Source organism: Triplophysa rosa, linkage group LG21, assembly GCF_024868665.1.
Source record: "Triplophysa rosa linkage group LG21, Trosa_1v2, whole genome shotgun sequence".
Taxonomy (NCBI): Eukaryota; Metazoa; Chordata; class Actinopteri; order Cypriniformes; family Nemacheilidae; genus Triplophysa; species Triplophysa rosa.
In genome coordinates, this window is record NC_079910.1 from 13657351 (window position 1) to 13681473 (window position 24123).

Genomic DNA, 24123 nt, shown 5'->3' on the forward strand with positions numbered 1-24123 from the left:
ATCAAAAAAGACTGTTAACAACATGAAAATAACGTTAAAAATATACAAATATTTATTAGGTTGTGGGAAGGTTTTGCACTAAAACTTCTACATGAATAAAAATAACTAAGCAACAACGTCACTTTTAAACTAAAAAAGTAAAAATCAATGCATTTTTTCAAGAAAAGAAATGGAAGCGAATAACTTTAAAACTTTGAAATAAGAGTGTTGAAACATAAAGAGTAACCATACATATACCAATAATATTGACAATGCACATAAGGATCTTTGTCTATCCATAATTACAGCTTATTTGTGTGTGGGTCTATGTGTGTCCGACCCTATGTACATCCTGGGGGTCCTCTGCGTAACACGGAGAGTGTCATCCACTGAGAATAATCTTTGATTCAGTGTCTGGACTCTCTCGCGGTGCTAAAGGAAGGCTGGTTTGGGAGGGGGGGTCTTTAAAAACAAGCCTCCTCCACGGCAGGACATGTGCTAAGCTGATTTAGCAAGGCTTAGCAGCAGCCCACCGCAATCACACAGATTATACAAACAACAGCACACATTTCTGACTATCACCACCTGCTTTGTGCAGCAGCTCGCGAGCGCAGACTTTTGTTTCCCAGCCTTTCTGAGGACTTACCGAGCATATGTACACCTAAATATGGGTTTCTCTGTCTGAGTGTGTCATTTGAGTTATAATAATGAACCTTATGTGCTGTGATTTGTGTTTTGGTATCATTTTTTTGCTAATTTAATAATGCAATTCGTGTTTTTAGACACTAGTAGTTAAATATTAAGTGGTTATTTTTAATTATGCATAACATGTCAATGGACTTGTTTTATCTATGTCATGACTTTAGACTGAAATGTATGTTTTATGTCCTGTTTTTGTATTAATTTTGATGAAACTTTTCACGGTTTTTAAATGAATTTTTGTCTTCACTAGTTAATTTCGAGAAATACAAAGGTTTTTTGCAGAAACAGCAACATGAGATTATAAAAATTGCATGTGTTATTTGTAAAATAATTTACTTTAATTCTGTTTAAATATGTGAACATAAAAAGTGCCAAATTTCCAACTTTTACTTAAAATCCGTAAAGTAAAACAAAACATTACTTTGGGTCTTTTTAATGCTCTTATTCCTTAGTCATGAATGAATGAAAAGCTTGTACTTCTGGGAGTTGTTCCGCTCAGCATTTTCTACCTCAGCTCCCTCTCTGATGTATAACATTACAAAATAGAACATTCAGTTAGGAGCATATTATTATACTGCTCACACAGCTCTTTTATGTTTGTTTGTGTGAGAAAGCACATATGTGTTCACATCTTTTATTTTCTCAGACACCTAGTTCCCTGTGCGTCTTAAACCTTACCTCAGCAAAAGAAGAAAAAAGCAATAGTAAAAAAAAACAGGAGGGGTGAGACAGTGGAAAAGTGTTTCTGTGGTCGACTGATATCTAGTGTGCCGTGACAGCTGGGCCTGCTCTCTTTCTTTCCCCTTTCACTCTCCTTTCTTCTGCTACACAAAGCCTATTAAGTATGCCACTCACTTAAAAGCCCCGGAGCCTCCCGCGGCCACAGGCTCCACCCAGAAGTGTGGCAGTGCTTTGTGATTGTAATGAGGCAGCAAGCCCGGCCTTGCGTGTGGAGTTCTGTGTGTTTACTCGTCACCCGGCCGTCCTGTGTGCGGCGGATGAGGGGGCAGAGGAGCGGAGGAGAAGTGGTTTTAGTGTTGGTAGGGAAAGACTTGTCTTGGCGAGAAAGAGGGGAAAGGGGGAGGGGCACAGACAGACTCTGGCTTTGTGCCCTCTGGCACCTCTGACCCTTCTCTGACTGGCGGTGCATGGGGTAACAAACCCAATACTGTACACAGGCAGAAATTATGATGCTCATGTAGGTTGGCACCCAGACTAAACCAGTTTGTAAGAGTGTGTATAAATATGAAGGGGGGGACTCTGTAAAGCTTGGGGCAAAAAGTTGTTTTTCGTTTTAAGCATTTTATATAATATATTAAATACTTATCACACAAAAAAAAGATTAAAAGATTAAAAGGAATGTAGCAATTAAAAATACTTTACAATAAGGTTGTATTTGTTAACATTAGTTAATATAACATGAACTAACAATGAATACTACTTCAACAGCATTTATTAGTCTTAGTTTATGTTATTTTCAGCATTTACTAAATTCAATTTTAACACGAGTTAATACACAATGAACAAACATGAACAATTGTATTGACTTAAACTAACATTGAAAAAGATTAATAAATGCCGGAAAACTATATTGTTCATTGTTAGTTCAGTTTAGCTAATGTATTTACTAAAGTTAACAAATACAACCTTATATGTTTTCAAAATTCATTGTTAGACATCTGGTGGGCTACTAAAGCAATAAGCTAAAAGAGGTTATTATAGTTTACTAAAATGTAAACTTTGATAACGTTTCTGTTTATTGAAATCAAATAAAATATTAGCCAAAAAGTTATTGGAAAATAATAAAAGAAACAAAACATTTAAATCTTGCCTCAGAAATGAACTGAAAAAAGTTTAAGACACTAAAATTATAATAATAAACAAAAAACAAAATTAATTTATTAATCAAATATAGAAACATAAACAGTAAATCATTAATTGCTAAAGAAATGGTTAAAATTAACAAGTTAAAGTCAAAGTTCTTTTCCAGTTCTACTCCCAGGCGCTCCATACTTTGTCATACTCATACACTTTTCTCTTTGTGTGACGCAGACAGCTGTAGGGAAGGTCACGGTTCAGCGGAGACCTCTCCAACTCTCTCTCATGCGCAGCAATGATGTCGACAGGTCGGGGAGGGGGGGGTTGGGGGGGTTACGGGCGAAGGGGCGCAGCCCTTACTCTGCGGAGGGTGCAATACAGACCCTCGTTTGGCATAAGCGAGGGGGGAGGAGGCAGTCGTAAAGTTAATAGGTCAATGAGTGTATGCCGTAGTGGAAGAATACAGTGGGGCGTCTGGTAGGCTGTGATAAAGAGAATCGGGCCTGCTCGTCTTCATCCAGGCCTGCTCTCGTTTTTAACTGAGAGCCTCTCTTTGTCAGAAGGCAAATTTAATAAGCGACAAATGCATTACATGTTTTCCGCCTGCCCCCTCACCATGGCAACGCGGAGTTGGGGCATGGAGATGGGCCTGGAGAGGACAGGAGTATCAGAGGAGCCATCTGCTGAAAGAGAGACCAGATCTTGCCAAACCCATCGGGGGAGATCCACACCCTTAACACGCTGCTCATTTCCCTCGAGTTCATTTCAGACATTTATTTCTCCCGAGTTTGTTTGTTTTGGGTGAGCGGATGCTTCAGATTGGAAAGAGGTTGAAGGAGAGGTATGTGATGATGATGATGTAATGGGGTGCAAGGCAGAGTGAGTGAATTAGGAAGGCAAAAGCGAGAGAGAAACTGTAAATGTTGCCCAGAGGAAGAGCCGTGATGCCAGTAAAAACAGGGTAGAAATAATCCTGGCTCCTGGGCTACTTTATTTTTCAAGCAGTTTTGTTGCTGTTTAAAGCATTATTGTGAACTGGCACACATACTGTAGATTTAATTCCTCTTAATGCCCCATAAAAACGAAATGAACACTTTAAAAGAATTTCTGAAAGGACCACAGACAAAGTTTGTCTCCCATGGTGTGTATCAATCACTGTAATTTTTCTTTAAACTGAGTTTTTACTGCAATAAACATGCAGTGTTTACATTTGTTTTATTTTGTCTTTATTGTTGTTCTCTTATAAACCAACCAACCAGATAAAGTTGTTGACTTAATGTTTTATGTATATTCTAAAATTAAAGAATAAGTGGGATTCCATTTTTAATCCATTCATGTTGTGAAGGATACAATTTATTTATGTTTTTTGTTGAGTGAGAGTCTATGTATGTGTGAATAACACATCTGTTTAAATCATATCTGTATTTTTAATACTGTTTTGACATACTATATATACAGAAGAAAGAAAGAAAGAAAGAAAGAAAGAAAGAAAGAAAGAAAGAAAGAAAGAAAGAAAGAAAGAAAGAAAGAAAGAAAGAATTATGACTTAATGCGCCTAAGCTTAAACTGGACAATTATATGTGCTCAAACCCAACCGAAAAAATATACATTAAATGTAAGTTTCAATAAAAAAACATTATTTGTAAAGATTTCCATGTCTATACTGGGATTTTTTCCTCCTTATGTGTTCAAGCATTGTTGGAAAACTTTCTAAGCTGAAAGCGCCCAGCTGCCGGTGTGCCTTCTGTTGGCATTCTACAGGCTTTGTTGCTGAGAACTGAAGACAATTGTTTTGATTGGCTGAGAGTTTTCCGGCGGTGGTATACAATTACCCACATGCTTGTATCTGATTGGTTACACCCAACCCCGACGTCGACTCGCTCGCACCCACCAACAACCCCCCCCCCCCATCCGCTCCTCTGAAAGAGAAGTTGCAGTAAATTCATCCACAACTTTTGCACTTAAGTTTACTTTCTAAGGACTTGACAGACGCTTGTGGGAAACTCGCGGCAGCAACCATGAAGCTGTGTGAAACGTTTTTAGGTCAGTTAACTAACTTCTAACTGCTTCCTGTTTGGCAAATATAGTTTTATACGACTTTATTCCTTTAAGACAGATGTGTAAAAGGTTGTGAAGAGATATGCGATTTGTCAGTGTGCATATTTAATTTTGTGACGCTAGCAAAGTTTTTTAGTAATCGCTAATAACAGTCGTCTTTCAGTGCGTTTTGCGTTTTTAGTAAACATAAATAAATAAAGCGACGAAAAACTATAGAACACAGCTGAACGTCTTCATCTTTATAATGTATTTAATGATAAAAACACTAACAAAGCCGCCTTGGTATAGTTTCAAAGTGAATATAGACATATTTTCTATAGACTTGTTTTTTTATCGGAATATTGAATTAGATTTAATAGTTCTCTGTTTCTATTGTAAGGTTTTATACCGCATCTCTACAAATGATAACGTTCAGGGACCTCGTCTAGACCTTTGCTAAGCTTCAGAGTTGTTGGGTTGTCAGACAAAGAGCGGTTTGTTTCCCGAGGGACCGTGGCGGACACAATACCAGCCCGGAGGCGCATTCAAACTTTCTCTCTGTTGTTGTCTGTCAGATTGTTCCATCTGTCAAGGCCATTCGTGGAGTTTGGGGCCCCTCCAGCCCGCTCTCTCAGCTGACTCCCTTATGCAATATTTATACAGACACTATATTCCCAGTGTTCTCCGGGGTGACACAGAAGTTATTTCTGTGAAAATGAAAACGTGTTTTGTTTTCTGTGCAGTTGAAAAGCGATGAGAGTGCGTAAATAGTAATGTTATAAGAAATCTGCACGTGTTATTAGGGCAGTGTTGTTCTTTTTAACATGAAGGAAATGAGCGAGGCGATTTTAAACATCATGTAGGGTGCACCCCATCAATGATCACTTTTGCTACTAACCCTTTTTTTTGTACAGCTTCTCGTAATTGCGCCACCATTTAACTCTTATTTGGGAGCATTTAACTAACATTACACACTGCAAAACAGCAAACAAGGTTTCCGACTCGCAGGCAGCCGAGCGTCTTTTCGTGACCGGGCCGCTGTCCGTGGTGCTGGGCCAAAGCGCTGTCTGGGGTCCTGAACGCGCCAGCCGAGCGCAGATTCTGTGCTTGTATTCCTTCTGTTTTCTCTTATATATGTTCATCAAGTTTATAAAGAGAAAATACTGTACGGATCAATTCGATCAGACCCAAACTCGCTACTCCAAGCCTCAGTCTGTGTACATAGGACAGGAAAGTGTTACTTGTTTTCAGGTGTATACTGTTTTCTTTTTGTCTTTTGTTTATTGCATTGTGTCATGGTTAGAGAGGCAACTGAAATCATATTGATGCGGCGTAGACTATCCGTGATTGATTTCAGCTCCAATGCATAACAATGGGACAGCAAAAAAAGAGCCTGCCGCAAAGAGATAAGAACTTAATAGAATTTCTGAAAGGCGAAGGTTGGCTTTTTGAAAATTCCCATCGTGTGCAGCGTGGAGACAGCAGATAAAGAGTGGCATTTGTGGAGAATATTCTCAAATGGCTTGTAATGAATGGTTGTCATTTTCACTAATGGTTACAAAACAACAAAGCAAAACAGCGGTGTGTGTAACATTTAGGAGTCGTTCCAAGTTACATTCGTCTGTTTCGAGAAGTCTGTCCTGTGGTAAAATCCTTTTATTTGTTGCCTCTCACTCTTTGGACAGGGATCTGAGATTACTTTTAAATCTTTCAAAAACGTATACGATTAAATAAATAAACCAATAAACAAATACATTTGTGCACCATACATTTGCTATATGTACTGTATTTTCCGTTATTTCTAAAACTATATTTATAGATTTTCGAAAGGCGGTCAAATTTAATCTGATCTTAATATATTGCTGACTTTAATAGTGGAGCATTGCCAAACAAAAGTGCTGTATATTGTGTGTGAATCACTGGACAGTACCATTTGGGAAAGGGGGAGGGTTCAGATAACCAGCGATGCATGCTTTTGTGGAATATTAAAGATTAATCACCGGTAAAAAAAAATAATAATAAGCAGCTACGCTATTAGAATTTTAAACCAACAGTGAAAGCGTAATTGATGATTTCTTTACTGTATTACTAAGCTGTCTGTATTCGGGCAGTTTCATGATTATCTTGTTTTGGCGCAAAAGAGAACTTCTACTCGAACAAATCCCCTGTAGTGGGTGCGTGGGTGTGGGTGCAAGATGGAGAAGGAGAGAGGGAGAAAAGGATCGTGTGTGTGTCTGTGTGTGTGTGTGTGTGTGTGTGTCCTGCACTGAGAAAGACAGAGTATGAAATAGAGTGTGCATGGCTGTACACATGCCCGCTGAGTTATTGCGAGGGGATAGTCAAAGCCCAGCCCATCGATGTTGTAGGTTTTACTACAGCTTTCGTGATGTCATGGCAAAGGGCGGAGGGAGGAGGTGGGGGACAATGGCTCATGAGGGAAAGGTAAGTCAATATTACGTTTTCTCGCTGACAAAGGCAAATGAAGCCATGTTTTTGCTTACAAACAAGTAGCGTTCATACCGCCCCGTTCTGTATCCTCGCTCGTCCGTAGCAGCACCAGAGAAGAGCCGATCCTCTACTCTGCTCTCGGCGAACCTTTCGGGATACTAGCAAAGAAGTAGAGTTTAGTTTTCTTGTTTAGAATAATCTATAAATTGGATATTTTACCCCGAACTGTGTCACAGCCTACTGAATATACGACGAAGACGAGGGAAGCACCCGTCGTATTACGAAGCTTTCGTGATTATTCTTTTTCACTCAGGTAATGATGATGTTATTTGGTTTTATATGACTGATATCCTAATACTTTTTCTTAGTTAACATAAAAGCCAATTCTCTAAAATGTTTGGTGTCAAAATATCTGCGGAGGAGCTTTCACAAATTTAGTTAACCTTAGGCTTGGAGTCGTGGGTTGAGTTGTTAGTAGATATTATAAATGTTTTACGCTTTATCATTATACCATTTGCCATCCAGCGATGTACACTACATATCTAGAACATCCCAGACAGAGATGCCCTACAGATCAAGGTTAATGGTTTTTACGAAAGATGAGAAAATGTCATCGTTGGATGTTTAATATTTCATACTGATCACACTTAAAGCGCAAAACCTTTCCGTTAGTTGATCGTTGATTGATCTTTTAGTCTTTGAACTGAGACGTTTGCTGGCTGGATTTAGTCTGTAAAAGCGCATCGGAGAGGGTATGTCCATGCCTCTCTATTTGAAGATGCTCCAGCGGAGTGTGTGGAGTTGACATAGAAAAAGTGATGGAGGAACACTCAGCCATGGCGCTCTAACGCAGCGATGCTTATTTGTTTGCCCACTTTGGCACAGAAACCTTGTGCGCGTTTGATCTTTCCTTCATGTTGAGATGGATTGGGAATGACATGTCGTTATTCCTTATCTGCCTTTATGTTCTCTTACATTGATGCTGACTAATGGTGAGATTTGTAAAAGTACATTTATGTTTCAATTGCGCTTTGGTTTTCGTGTATTATTCGTTTACGATTGTCATGTCGGTATGTATTTATATGCATCTCTTTGCTGGGACCACAAACACATCGCCTGTTTTCGGAGTGATCGCACTTGTAGTGTTTACTGTTATGTAGTTGTATAAAAATCTTGATCTTTTGGAATACATACGGAGTTAGTTCCATATGGCTCTGTGTAATTAAGGTCGAACAATGGGCGTAGCGCAGGACTCCCGGCCGAGTACGCGAATGAAGAAGAAGGAGGGGTGGCCATTTGATTTTCTGCTGCAGAAAACAGAGTGGAGCGATGCTCTCTTTAAATGTCAACCGCCCCTGGTGAGATGCGCAGAAAAGTCATGAGAGTTGAAGCAATAACGCCCATCCTCTGCAACCACCCCCCGCCCCTGTTCATTTCTAATGAGTGATTAGGCTTTCGCACGGTGCGTGCGCGTCTCGTATTGCTCAGTATTCCGGGGCTAATGTGTAACACATTCGGCATTGTATGAAGTATAATATCAAAGCACCTGCAAACAAGATGGTGGACGAAGTGCACGGCTCAACGTGAATGTGTTTGATCTGAGAATCAGTTATGTGATACTGGAATCACACCGAGCCTTTATACTATATTATGATATTATGCATATTTAAGTGATAGCTTTCGTTTAATTATTATCACATCATCGCGTAAAAGCACCCCACAAAACTGTTGGATTTATTTCTTTTTAGGGACTAATGTCTGGTTATACAGCCCTAAGCATCAGACTGTGAGAAAAGTAACTGGAGTCGGAGCGATTTAAGTGTGAGTTCTTCTAACTTCTATCAGTCTGAGCTCTAGGCTTCTGGCGCTACAACACACAGCGCTGAGAGTAAAACTGCATTTCCTTACAAACATCTCTGCTAAGGTTGCTACCGTAATTTTAACGACTCCCGCTTGTCAAGGTTTTCAATGTTGCGTGTAATAAAGGTCACCAGAACGCAACGTCGATTCGTGTAGTCTCGCTTTATCTCATTCGCATACAAACTGGTTTTGGTAATAACTTTTGCGAGATCCTATCTGTCGTTTTGCGGAAATTGCGCAGAATTTTGAATAGTCAGGATGCACCGAGTTTGATAAAAGGGAAATCTACTATCTTTGTGGTTTGAAGGTTTTCGGTCGGGGGGGGTGGGGGGGGAATCCTTGCAAAGTTTCCCAATTATTTTCTTTTTCTCTCCGACGTTAGTGTATTACATTGTACTCATGCTTATACAAATGAGAGTGTAGCGGATCATCTGACGCATACAGACGCTCTTTTCCCTCGAATTGTGAAATCTGGGTCTTCACAGATCACTTAATCTTATCCACGGATTAGTTCCCAATATCATATTCAAGCAGAGTTGGTTGCAATATGCGAACATCGGTGCTTACTCAAGCGATGGTGTCCAAAGGCTCAAAACAGATCATTTAGTCCGTATAACTGCAGATGTAAAAATGTGAGATAAATAACAGTAAAGATGCGGTGCCGCAGCAGGTGCCGCGGGACTGTCGGAAAGGACAGAGTAATAAACATGTGGAATAGAGCAGCTGGGCCAAATTGCGCTCATTCAGGGCGCAGCAGAAGCCACGACACCAGGGCCGAGGGTCAGGGTCGTCCCTATCATTAGCGAAGAAAGGTGCCATTTAGAGCAGTCTTGAAACTGCGTACAGTTGAATTGATCGGTGATTTAAAAAGCATCTACGCGGAATGTTGCTCGTGCATCACAACAGCGTCATTGTTTATACTAGTTGGAGATCTCGCGCCGCGGAACAGGTGTCCGCACGCCGAGACTGGAAGCGGAATTGCTAACACTGTTCTACTTATAACTCATTCGTAATCTTGAGAGCTTCTGTTATTTAAGATGCACTAACAAAAGCGAATTTTGCCATTGCTCCTTTAACGCGGAGTCGCTCTCTCTTTCTGCTGCCCGCCGTTGTCATGGTGTTTTCTTTGCTGCGTCATGAGGGGAAAGAGTGCTCGTGGCTCTCAAAGGCACTTTGACGTGAAGGAAAGCATGATTTTATTACGTTTCTCCTGACAGGAAAACAAATAGGCCTACGTTTCGGTGGTATATTGTTTTTGCTGTAATATAGCTCGGGTTGACATAATGCTTTCACCTTTGCTTTTGTGCTTAATCTCTAATCGCAAAATTGAAGTTAAATCCCGTTTAACTGGAGCAGAGAGTGCAGATGTCTCACCCGTGGATTATGTGAAGGCATCCATCCCTATTTAATCTAAACTATGGATTTGTGTCTGTCTCAAAGAACCCTGCATCACTTTGATGGGATTCAGAAAGGTGAAGTCTGCATCTCTAACCCTTTGTCTATTTTGTAATAGCACGACTACAATATCTGCCGATCACAGATCATTTATTAATCCCATGTTCCTCTTTGAGTGCAATACTCTGTAGTGAACACTCACGGGCCAATCAGCTAAAAGCGGGTCCTCCTAAGCCATCTGTAAACGGTGAACTGTTTAGCTTTATTAATGTTTCCATTCTCTTTAAAATAAGTGGCACCTGAGCTATCAAGGTTATAGAGAGGCCCGAGGGCGGATTATTGGGGCCGTGCCATTTCAGAGGACCTGAAAAGTGTGGAGTCTGCAATACAGCCGGGTTTATGGTGAGATTTTAAAGAGCCGGTGCGCTTCGCTGTTCTGTTTATGTGGCTTGAAATTTGTAGAACGAGAACGAGAGGGGGAAGGATGCACAGTACTGCTGTTGTAGTCACTTTTTTGCGAAGAGGGCTGAAAGTTGATAAATAAGCGTTTTGTTCCGTGCCGGCGTGGGAGTGTGTGTGTAAGGGGCATTGGAAATGCTTTTACTGACAATGCCCTACAGCTTTTTAACTCTGATGACTGGCATCCTGCCTGTCTTTTCTGGGTTATTGCTGCTGCACGGAGTTTTAGGAGACAAATCAGATCTGCCTGCTTTGTTTATTTTGTGCTTGCTAAGAGAGAAGGGCAGATGTTAAGAGAGAAGTGAAAGAGAGAGAGAGTTCTGAAAAAGAGACAGACGCAAAACATGCTTAAAGGCTTCTCTTTACTGACAGCAAACTCTTTCTCTTGCACTCTCTTGCTCTTTTACTTTCTCTCTTCCTCTCAGAGGTGAGTTTTTTGAGTACCGTATAAGACAGCCTATTTGAAACTCCTTCTTAAGGTAAAAAATGAACTTAGATAAAGGCAAAGAAAGGAAATTAGAAAAGAATGTAATGAGACAGAAGGCAAAGTGAGAAAGGCAGATGCTGATGATCTCTTATACCGTTATTAGCTCAATTACACATAAAAACAGTGATTCTTCCTGAGATGAATAAAGACTTTTAATAATAGAGCCAAACTTTGTAATGACTTTTGTATCTTGAGTTGGAAAATTGCTCTGAAAATATTTTGATGTTGAAGTACATTAAATTGCCCCATTAGCCTTCTTTTCTGTCCTTTTATCCTCCTCTGTACTAAAGGCTGTTTCAGATATCAAACGCATCCTCACCTGAACACAGACAAAACTTAATTCATTTAACCTTTCAGAATTGACTTTCATAGAGAGATCTGACATCTTACAGCGACACAACAAAAATGCTAAGTTTTGGTCTCCTCTGAGACGTGCATTCACGAAGCTTGACTTGTTATTGTAGGTTTTGTTCGCATGTTGAATGACTTTTAGATTTGTGAGGTTTATAGCCTGAGGTGTCACTAAACTATGAGTCTATGAACTACATTCCCAGTTTTGAGACTGTATGAGACTTCATGAACACAGACTGATCTGTGCCTATTCATTTTAAGATCATTTTAATGCTCTTTGATAGCGCAAGCATGTTAGCGGAGGGGATTCTGGGGGATTTTTTTCGCCTCAGGTTCTATCATTTTAAAACGCATGTCTATCATGTGTGTGCAGTGGGTGGTGTCGGTGGGGTGGGCAGCGGGTTTATGGAGAGATGGACTATTACTATGATGAAATAAAGAAAGGTGGAAAAAAAGATCTGATTTATGGTTGATTCATTATTTACTGACCAAATTCCCTCCCCCAGCCTGGTTTTGTCTCAGTGACCCCTCCCCTCTCTGACACTCCTGCCTGCTAAAAGCTCAATAAAATGCACAAATGTGATTGATTCTAATAGCAGACTGACAGAGCTTCCAGCTGGGGGTGTTTTACCATGCATATATATGCGCGTGTGTGCACGTTTGAGTTTTTTGTGAGTTCTCGCCTCACTTTAATTAGAAGTGCATAGGTCACAGGCATAAAAAGCCCAGCCCCCACTACGACCTGTCAAATTGTCACTCTATGGATGGGACATTACTCACCTTTCAGTCAACACACGGCACACACATATAAATGCACCGTATACAGTATGTGCTGTCAGTGTGTTATATTAGTTAATGCATATACATACGGAGATAAATGTCATGATTCGTTCTTCTATTGACCTTTAGCTGTGTGTGTGTGTGTGTGTGCGTGCGTGCGTGCGTGCGTGCGTGCGTGCGTGCGTGCGTGCGTGCGTGTGTGTGTGCTTGTGTAGTCATGCATTTGTGGGTTCCAATATGAAATAAAAATCACAGTTTAAAGGGATAGTGGTTTTACAGTGGAAGTCAGTGCATTGGGTCCAATGTTGTTTGGTCACAAACATTCTTCAAAATACCTTCTTTTGTGATTTGAAGAAGAAAGTCATTCAGGTTTTGAATGACATAAGGGGGAGTAAAAAATGACAGAATTTATATTTTTGCGTTAACTATCCCTTTATTTTGAACTATTTCTTACACAAAACTATACGATTAAATGGGACTTTTAAAAAAATTAATGAAAAAAGGTATTCTCTAGAGTTTCAGAATAGTCTCAACAAACTCTTAAACTCAGATGCTCAGATATAAAAAGATTTTAAAAAATTATATTTGAATATTTTAAGTTTAAACATTTAATTAAGTCATATAATTCTGAGCATTGTTATCCACAAAATCCATCTCACATTAATATTTTCTAAGACTAAACTAAACATAACTGAGAACTTAAACCTCCAACCGACTCAAAGTCTTTTGAGCAATAAAATCACGTCCTCTGGCCTGGTGTCCTGATGTTAGGATGTAGCTTTTGTTGTGTTCTGTGGGTTTGTGTTTTCTGTGCTGAGGCTGCTTGTTTCAGATGCAGGTGGACAGGTGATGAGATGATCCGGCCGTTTCACTGCTGAATCAGTCCATTACAGAGTCCACACCGAGCAAAACTCTTGCAACTGCCAGCTCTACTTGCTGATGTACATGTCTTTGCCTTTTCTCATTTTCATGTTTACATTTCCACTCATGTTTTTTTCTTCATCTCTTAAACAGAAAATGAGTACCGGGGGAAACTCCTGAACCAGCGCTGGACGCGTGGAGACAAGATCAGCCGCTGCCGGCCCTCTCTCAGACTGCAGAGCCGACCAATCAAAGTGAGTCGCACCTGCCCGCCCAGCCAATCACAATGCAGAATCAGACTTCTTGCAAAGTTTGCACAATTATGGATGAATGTGTGTCGTGTACATTGATGACATTCATCAGCTCTGTCAGTCAGCAGGCAATGAAAGGAAGTCAGCATTGTATTACCGCACTGTGCGCTGTTCATACCAGTTTGACCTAGAATGGTTTTGGCAGAGCAACCTAACCCCCCCACCTCTCTAAATTAACTGAGATTTTAAAATATCCCGCATCCCATAATTATGAACAATTGGGATTTTCTGCTCACCCCAATTTTGTTTTCAGACCTTTCTGGCATTATTTAGGAAAACTGGAGAGGGTTAAAAGCATCCTTGAGCAGCTTTTGTTTGCTATCTTTCATCAACATAAAAGAAAGTCTCTCCCTCTCTCTCTTACTCTGAACTACCCCCCTTTTGCTTTTCTGCTTAGGTGTATATTTTTCCCTTTTAGTGGATGCATCCCCATTTCCTTTTCAGTTTTTCATGGGTTTTTTTTGGAGCGGGCCACATTTTCATCTCTCTCTTTTACTTTGGGAACTGCACTGGGAAATTTATAAGAATATAGGGGGGGCGATAAACCGATAGAAAGAGATAGTGAAGCTTTTCTCTCCCTTGCGCCTGTAAATGTTTAATTTTTTTCCTCAGTGATGGGAAAAATTCATCTGAAGTGATTGATTTATCGATCTCATTTGAAATGTTTAAAGGCTTGCGCGAGCAGGCAGTGCTTTTAAGAGCATCCAATTAGATAATACCAATCTCTGACTGATCAGCATCATCCGACTGTGCACGAAGGAATCGGGGCCAAGTTGATTTTCGTGCTCTCGCGTGAGAGAGCAAAGTGACAGAACATTTGATCCACGAGCGTGCGTTTATGCACACGCACAAACACATAAACCTACTTTAGTTGTCAGTCAGCCTGTCGAGGGAGCCCGTTAACTCTGCTTCTCTGATAGATAGCTCACATCTCCTTGGCGACCGTATCTGCCTCCTTTAATTGGCCGATGCTTTCCGCAGTTCATTTTGGAGATGTCAGTAGTCCTGTCACTCTAGTGATGGTTGCCACGCCAGGCCCGGTTTGCTGTCCTCTTCTTGTAAATGCAAAAATGAATAAAAGGCTCATTTATGCGCGCCGCGGGAGGAGGGGTGACCTTCTTTGTGAAGTCATTGCCCCCAGCCAGTCATTTACATAGAGCTGTCAGAAGAGCACGAAGGAACGACTCCGTCCGCTTGTATGGAGAAGAGAGGAACGCGATTAATAATGTAGCACGCGGACATCCTCATACAATAACCAATAAAAACCAACAGCTATTATTATGCGATTATCTTTTGCTTTTATATTTTGTTTATATATATATATATATATATATATACACTCACCTAAAGGATTATTAGGAACACCTGTTCAATTTCTCATTAATGCAATTATCTAATCAACCAATCACATGGCAGTTGCTTCAATGCATTTAGGGGTGTGGTCCTGGTCAAGACAATCTCCTGAACTCCAAACTGAATGTCAGAATGGGAAAGAAAGGTGATTTAAGCAATTTTGAGCGTGGCATGGTTGTTGGTGCCAGACGGGCCGGTCTGAGTATTTCACAATCTGCTCAGTTACTGGGATTTTCACGCACAACCATTTCTAGGGTTTACAAAGAATGGTGTGAAAAGGGAAAAACATCCAGTATGCGGCAGTCCTGTGGGCGAAAATGCCTTGTTGATGCTAGAGGTCAGAGGAGAATGGGCCGACTGATTCAAGCTGATAGAAGAGCAACTTTGACTGAAATAACCACTCGTTACAACCGAGGTATGCAGCAAAGCATTTGTGAAGCCACAACACGCACAACCTTGAGGCAGATGGGCTACAACAGCAGAAGACCCCACCGGGTACCACTCATCTCCACTACAAATAGGAAAAAGAGGCTACAATTTGCACGAGCTCACCAAAATTGGACAGTTGAAGACTGGAAAAATGTTGCCTGGTCTGATGAGTCTCGATTTCTGTTGAGACATTCAAATGGTAGAGTCAGAATTTGGCGTAAACAGAATGAGAACATGGATCCATCATGCCTTGTTACCACTGTGCAGGCTGGTGGTGGTGGTGTAATGGTGTGGGGGATGTTTTCTTGGCACACTTTAGGCCCCTTAGTGCCAATTGGGCATCGTTTAAATGCCACGGCCTACCTGAGCATTGTTTCTGACCATGTCCATCCCTTTATGACCACCATGTACCCATCCTCTAATGGCTACTTCCAGCAGGATAATGCACCATGTCACAAAGCTCGAATCATTTCAAATTGGTTTCTTGAACATGACAATGAGTTCACTGTACTAGAATGGCCCCCACAGTCACCAGATCTCAACCCGATAGAACATCTTTGGGATGTGGTGGAACGGGAGCTTCGTGCCCTGGATGTGCATCCCACAAATCTCCATCAACTGCAAGATGCTATCCTATCAATATGGGCCAACATTTCTAAAGAATGCTTTCAGCACCTTGTTGAATCAATGCCACGTAGAATTAAGGCAGTTCTGAAGGCGAAAGGGGGTCAAACACCGTATTAGTATGGTGTTCCTAATAATCCTTTAGGTGAGTGTATATATATATGAGAACATTCTTCTACAAAGATTTCATGAAACGATTTTCTAACAATTACTTGTTTTGCGTTTCTTGCATTTTTCTGTCAATGGTTGTTATTAAAAAAGCTGAGAAGGACAGGTTTGAAAACATCATTAAAAGCCTTTGAAAAGTATTACGAAAGGTGAATGATGCCATCGCGCTTGTCACAATCCGTCACGACTGACTTTGTGAACGCGTCGATTTAATGAGCTGGAATTCATAATAAAAAAGGAATGCAAACTCGAATGCGCTTATTTGAAAAAGATGCGTAGCTATGGTTACACAAACATGAAAGCCGGGCTGCGTTGACACTAGAAGGACATAGAAAGAGAGAATTTGAAAGTGTTAAGGAAGCGACACTAGCAGAATAAAACGACACGCATCTGCCCCTGGCTTTTGTGTTCGGGGTCAAAGTGGTCGCAAAGCACGCATCGGAGATACAGAGAGGGCATAGAAGCGCCGCAGATGGGTGACTTGCAACACAACGCTCAGTGTTTGTGCGTCCCGGCGGCCCCCGGTCTATTTGATCATCTATGTGAGAAAACTTTTCTCCCAGTCCTGCGAGTTGAGCTCCGAGTGTGTGAACCTCTTAAGAAGTATCAGTGCGCATAAAGCATGCTTGTTAATCGAGCGCGCATTCACCGATCAAAACACCCCGAGAGTCTTTTTGGGAGAGGAAGACTGCACCCTGCACCTGTCTGCCCGGATACACCCCTCCTTACGCGCGCGCACACACACACACACACACACACACACGCACACACACACACACACACACAGCCAACTTTTCATTGCCCCATACACAAACTCTCTCAAATCAAACACAACACACTCATTATCCGCCCGTGCTGAAAAGTCAGCTATCAACAGGAAGTGCCACTGCCAGAGAAAGAAAGAGAAAGAAAGCGTGAAAGAGAAATTCCTCTGTGAAAGTGCAGTGTGCTCTTGCCAGCTCTCGCGCTGCGTTCAAGGCAGCAGCTGGGAGCGGGGAGAGCGGCGCTTCTCCGAGGGTCAAAAGGAGAGAGTTGCGTGGATTTTCAAGGATTCCTCTCCATTTAAATCTCAGCAAAGTAATCAAAGCTAATGGCGCCATTGTGCTGGCGGAAAACATCCAATGGTTTTACAGTGAGCGGAGCTCCCTGCGTCTGTGCGTGTGCGAGACTGAGAGCGATTGACACCTGCTCCTTTTGTGCCAGAAAACGCAGCGAGTCTAGCGATCGGGGGGCTCTGTGCGATAGGAATTACAGTGATTTGGAGTGCCCATGTTTGTATTATTTCTATTGCTGCGGTTAATATTGCTATTGTAATTACCACTCGAGCTTGCCATGGGGCCGCGAACGCAAATGGCCTCCTGGCAGATGCCACGATCTGACGTCACTCTCCGTGGACCGGCCAATCAGGTTGATTGTTCAAGTGCAGGGCTTTAAAGACTGATGAAGGGCACATAAAAGTAAATTAGCATGCCAGATGTTTTTATGTTTATTAAAGGCGGGATAACATGCTATGTCATGCATTCTGACTTCTTTACACTGTTGAATGTGCTGGCTTCTCTGGCTTAAAGGTACAGTTTGTAACAATTTTGTCGTATGTCTGTGTTTTGTTGGCAATCGGCGCATACGTGCATAATGTAACAACACGAAGGGATAATGCGATGATGTATTGTGTGCTCGTGCTGCCTCCAGCAGCTCATCTTTTTCCAGAAATTATCGTACAGCTGTATCTCTCTTTTATAAATTTGATCAAACTAAATACTTCAAGAAAATACGAAGTATGCAATACTACTGTATAGGCACTCAAGATTAATATGAGATTGGCAGAAACTGCGTGTGTTACTCCATCTTTAAAATAATATGCTTACTCTTAAAATGGAACTGTCAGTTTTTGCTGCTGTCCCTTTAAGAAACATCCATACATCATGCACATCTATATACTTTAGATTAGGAAACATTTGATCACTCATAATATATTTTTTCATTGCTCTGATGTGAGACCTTTCCAGGGTTGCCAGGTCCAAGAAATATTTCCAGCCCAATGACCCCTCAAAACCCGCCCAAAAGGAATTAAAAACTAGCTATTAACTAGCTAAACTAATTATTTTCCGGTGTCAAATCAAAGTTAACAACTGCCAAAAGACGTTTCTATTGCTATATTTACTTATCTGAATGGTTTACTATGTATTGTATATATTTTTTGTTCTGTTGAACTCAAAGGATTTTTTTGAGGGATTTAGGAAAGCAAACAATTCTGGGTCACCTTTGACATTGTATTTTTTTCTGCTATGGCAGTCAATGATGGCAAAGAATTTTCAGTTGCTAGCATTCTACCAAATATCTTTGTGTTCAACCGAACAAAGAAATGTATACAGGTTTGGAGCAACTAGAGGGTGAGTAATTCGTAACAGAAATTTTGGGTGGAGTGTCTCTTTAAAAAAGATCCCATGTGTGCTCGAGGCCACGCACGGAAATGGACGAGAAAGGTGTTTTCTCTTTGTAAGACATGCAAAAACTTGCTGAAGAAATAAGCATGGTTAAATATATTGCATATGTATAATGCGTATAGCGCTGCTCAAACGTGATATTTGGCAGCCGGAAGAATCACTCACGTGTGATTTGTGCAACGTGACATGCACCTTAGTACGAAACATTGGTAAAAACATCATTCGGATGCATTGTCTAATACCACCGATATATTTTCCTCTTTGGTTGAGCTGAGCTCCCGCGTCCCTCCCTGTACTGTAGCCTGCCTGTCAGACGCTCGTTCCCCACACTTTCGAGAATGGGTCCGGTGCTGGAGTTGCCAGGTATTCATCTGAGTATGAATGAATACACATTAAGAAACTCATCAATTAACATTTATCCTTAGAATATAAATAAACATTTTAGCGGCCGCAGTACATTATGAAAGTAGCAAAAACCCGCAGCCCCGCGGCTCCATAATTTTTCCGCAACTACATTTTCAAAAAAGCCCAATTGTGCAGAAAAAACGTGACCTTGGCAACACTGCACCTTTCCCTCTCTTTCTATTTATTGGCCTCTAAGTTACGTTCTTGTACAAGCTGATGTTAATATTTAAGCTTATGAAGAAAAAATGTAATGAAAGGGATAGTTCTCCCAAAAATGAACAATTCTTTCATCACTTAACGTCTTTCCAAATCTGTAATACTTTCTTTCTCCTGCAAAACACAAAAGAAGATATATTGGCCCAAATTGACTTTCATTGAATGAACACAAAACCACTAAGACATTTCACAAAATATTTTCTTTTGTGTTTCAGCCATATACAGGTTTTGAACAACACAAGGGTGAACAACATTTTTATTTTTGGGTGAACTGTCCCTTTAAAATAAAAAAATCAATGAAAAATAAAGTTAAAAAGTAACATTATTATATACAGTATATATACTGTAAATATATAAAAAATTAAATATATGTATTAAAAAATATATATATGAACACAAATTCCATTTAAAATATGTACGTACAGTATATACACATGGAGTCAATGATTTTATATGCATGACATCAGTGATGGTAACATGACTGTGTGTGTGTTAGCTCGTATTTCTGTTTTCTCCTTCATCTAATGCTGTGTCTCTCTCTGACAGATGAGTTTGGATACTGACGACAAGCGTGCTCGCACACGGTCCAAAGCAGGAAGAGGTCAGTGAACCCACTCTAGTTTTCCATCTTCTTTTCTCTCTCTGAAACTCATTGCTTTTACTGGTCAGCTGAGCATATCTTATATGTTCGTTCTGGCTATCTAATATTGTAGCTCTCTCAAATAATCCTGCTCTCAGGTCTCTAGAGACCCGCTAGAAAGAGAATCCTGTTCTCTAGTTTTCATTCAGACAGGCTTTGTGAGAGTCTTCAAAATGTTTTTGCAAGGCTGAAATTATATATGCATTTTTGTCTAGACTTAATTATTCTAATGCAAAATTACAAATGCGCATTATCTGCTGCTGGTTTATTTCAGCAAGAAACACTGTTCTGTATAAATACAATTTATGGTCATGGAGTTTGTTCTGTGTAAACAGAACTATAGATCCCATTTTAGATGTGTGTGTCATACAAAAAGTACCCTTTCTTTGTCTTTATTGCTTTAATCGAAATTGATTAGAGAGGAGCCGTTTTCTTTTTTTAACCAATGTTGGCAATTTTGCTCTGGTTTCACCACTAAACCAACAACTGGGACAATTAATCATGTTTTTATGCTGAAGTATGCATATAGCTGCACATTTTTTTCCATCATCAAGTCTTGATGTTTTGGCTGACTCTGGCATTCTGTACTTTTGTGTGTATGCATATAAATGCACTGTGTGTGTGTGTGTGTGTGTGTGTGTGCGTGTGTGTGTGTTGTCTCCTGATAATGCAGTCATGAACACTTCTGCACACGGCCTCTTGGAGTCTGTATGCATTTGTGATTTATTGATTGTGGTACTTGGCAATTATTAAATTGTGGCTTTAGATTTTTCTGCTTATTGTTCCCTTCCTTGGCTTTCTCTGCAGTTCCCTCTGAGATCGCTGGACAGGACCTGAGGTAAGAGAGAGTCAATGTGTAAAATGACACATCTGCCAGCAGATTTTTTTCTTTGCATTTTGTAAATCCATGTTTGATCATGTTTTAACATTATTTGGATTTCATGGCACGCCACTTCGAAAAAACATTTGAATTGATGCATGTAACGAATAAACTCATCTTTAATAATACATCACTAAAATGATTGACACCAGTGGAAATCAAAGAAATGAGAGGAGTGTACAGGTTATTTACGCTTGGCCATGCATCTGTCTGGACAAGCATTTGTTTCAGATAGCCGGTGTCTTGTTGTGCATATCTGAGATGTAAAAGCATACGCATCTTGCTTTCACGGTCAAGTGCACTCTGAAGTTTACAAGATCAAAATTTAACAGCATCAGACACACTCACTGGCTATCATGGTCGATTTCTGTCAAAAAGACGACAATGAAAGATACTTTTAATCTGCACTAGAACAGATATAGAATTGCTTCAGGACATAGTTTGCGGCTAATAATGGGAATACTATTATTTAATTTTGTTTTAAATTCATATAATTTAGCCGCTAATGAATCAATTACAAGACCCTTGATTCTATTTTTATCTGATTGATAAAACATAACCAGTTCTCCAAAACGTTCAACAAACATGCAGGTTGTATGGTTTGTAATTGAAAAGCAGAACCCAGATCAGGATGAAATCCCCGTGAGAGTGAAAATGTAGGGTCTCAGCTGCTTTTGTTGGTTAATAAACAAGAATGTCAATACAACAAATTGACAAAATCATTGGGATTACTGGAAAAAAGGCAGGATTTCATTGAGATAAAAGAAAGCCCGCCGCAGGGTGAGGATATACAAACCTGATCGATCACAGTCCCATCCTATTGACAAACCAATTATTTCACTAAATTTGAAAACCGATGTTTGTTTGTTCGTTTGCCGGCCGTGGATTTGTGGCCATGTTTTCTCGTGATGAATTTAGCGCAGAACAACCATTAAATAATAAAACCCATTCTAATTTAAAGTCTTCTATCTCTAACCCTGTTCAGCTGCCCCACGCCAGGATGCAATAGCTCGGGCCATATCAGTGGCAAATATGCCCGACACAGAAGGTATGGCAGATGATATACCCATCCGGTTCTCTGTAGCCCCCACTCACCTCCCTCTGTGGTCACGTATAGCCTTTCCTGATTCCAAACACTGTTCAACTTCTCGATCTGTATCTCTTCCTCTACTAGTGATAGTATCTCTCCCTCTCTTTCTGTAGTAAAGGTCTTTAAGCAGGGTATTGATTATTGGAAAGATATTACAGTTATGCTTATTTACACGTGTACGTATTCAGGAAGTCATTTGTTTATAGATTCATTTCTTCCGCCTGCCCGATAGCCAAGCTTTCTAGGTGAAGGCTTTATTGAATTCCATCCTCCGTTGCTTCTCTCTCTCTCTCTCTCTCTCTTTCTTTCTCTCTCCCTCTCGCTCTCTCTCTCTTTCTCTCGCTCTGTGCTTTTATTTTATTGTGGTATAATTAAATGTTCCAGTCAACTGGCTGTGATTTATATAGGTTTTTAGAACAGTGCCCCCTTCAGGTCCATATCCAACATTGTTCCATCATATGAGTTTTCATGCACTCTTTTGCATGTGCGCATTGCTTGGCTTGCATGTATGAGTATGCATTTATTGTTTTTTACAATTATTGAATTGAATGTACTGTACCTAGTGGCTCTCAACTGGTGGTTTGTTGTGACAGGGTAGCGGACAGCAAGGAACCAAAACTTTCCCAAATCTTTTGCAGTTGACATCACTCATTATGTTGAAACTGTCAAAACAGTTTTTTGGCACATTTGCTTGTCTTTCTGTGTTATTGCTAATGTTATGTTTGACATAATGTTGCATTTAATGGAAATGTTAATAGGGCCTACATTTTTAGTATTTGACTTTAGTTCATTTTTGTCCGCTAAACAATTTTGCTTCTACGCTGGGTCAACGCATGATGTAAAACTCCACTAGTTGAGAACTGCCCTAATACGAAATCCTTCCCTCATCTCGCCATTTTCTTACTTTTAAATTTTCTCCTGTCCTGCAGTGCTCTGAGTTGCCCATTGGCCAGGAAAAGGCGGCTACAGGAGGCGGAATCAGAGCAGCCCGTCTCCAAGAGGAAGTCCCACCCCCTGAAGCTGGCCATGGATGAGGGCTTTAATGCAGAGAGTGACTGTAGTGGAGAGGAAGCAGAAGTGAGGGAGGAAGAGGTGGATGAAGAACGCCCACAGCAGAGGAATAGCGACGAAGAGTGTGAGGAAGAAGAACAAATAAACAAGAACACAGAGAGCACCATTGCCGAGGGAGATGAGGGTGATGAAGGTGGGTTATAAAAGTTGAGAAGATGATTCTGAAATCACAACCAAATGTTGAGAAAGTTATGCTGTGGGAACAGAACTAGTTCACTAGTTCCCTATATTTAGTTGGTTATTTTCTTATTTTTTAAGAGTCACATCTGCTTTTGAAAGCTACACTTTTTAACATTTGTGTCTTTTGATGTGCCATCATAAAAGCAGCTCATTTTCCATCTTTCCTTCCGTCTCACACAGAGGAGTGCATCATCATCGAGGCGTCCAGCACAGAGAAGCCTAAACTCACAGCTTCTGAAGATCTCTCCCAATATCAGCACATAGTGGCCAACTCAATGGCAAACCTCTCCAACCACAACAGCTGTGCCACGTCGCCCCAGCAACAACAACCTGACACCTTGGAAGCAGAACACGGCAGCCCTTCTAGTGAGCTGGAAGAGAAGAAAACAGGAAATGACAAAGAGGAAACAGGAAACCAATTTGGAGTTTTTGCATCTAAGGAGAATGTAATGATGTGTAACACAGGTGAGACTGACGATGAAGACGATGACATGCACACCGAGAACCACAAAGAATCAGACCACCAGTATTTTAATGAGGACATGCACACACAACAGGAAGTGGATGAGGAAGATAATGATGAGGATGATGAAGGGCTGCGGTCTGAGTTGCACAAAGAGGAGCTACACAAAGAGGAGTATGATGATGTGAAGTCAGAGGAGGGAGGGGAAAGAGACTCCGCCCCCTCGGTTATCACTGCCACTCAGGGATCCTGTGTAAGGGAAGACTATATTTCCCACATGCCCACGTTGCCAGCAAACTATAGCTGTAGTAAGCCCCCCACGGCCTTCCCGATGGTCATCGATGTGCAATCCGAGGGGTCTGAGAGAGACATGGATGGGAATGATGAAGACGGGGACGACGACAGCCTGTCTCAGCGTTCCACGGTGGCGGACGAGACGGAGATGTTCGACGTAATGCGGGGGAATCTGGGCTTGCTGGAGCAGGCCATTGCTTTGAAAGCCCAGCAGGTGAAAGCTCACCGCGAGCTCAGCCGCATTCCCGAACACCATCGCTTTTTTCCTCTGGACGACCGGCCCAGCAAACACATGGAACATCTCCGCAAGAGCTGCTTTGGAAAAGGTCTGAGCTTCTTATCTATCCACCTCTTTTTTTCAACATATTAACATGCACA

At 40.9% G+C, this 24123-nt stretch overlaps 1 protein-coding gene across 5 annotated transcripts in view; it reads left to right on the forward strand.

Annotated features, from left to right (window-relative positions):
• Window positions 1-6718: 6718 nt before the first annotated feature.
• Window positions 6719-24123, forward strand: part of myt1b (myelin transcription factor 1b) — a 40029-nt gene continuing 22624 nt past the window's right edge. For 3 of the 5 annotated variants that reach the window (XM_057363322.1, XM_057363323.1, XM_057363325.1), the window contains exons 1-7: window positions 6719-6978; window positions 13331-13431; window positions 19674-19728; window positions 20575-20605; window positions 21633-21695; window positions 22667-22941; window positions 23169-24071. In XM_057363322.1, coding sequence (XP_057219305.1) covers window positions 19674-19728; window positions 20575-20605; window positions 21633-21695; window positions 22667-22941; window positions 23169-24071 — 1327 coding nt within the window. In that variant the 5' untranslated portion in view covers window positions 6719-6978; window positions 13331-13431. The remainder of the gene's footprint in view (window positions 6979-13330; window positions 13432-19673; window positions 19729-20574; window positions 20606-21632; window positions 21696-22666; window positions 22942-23168; window positions 24072-24123) is intronic. The other 2 variants (XM_057363324.1, XM_057363326.1) reach the window with 1 other exon arrangement.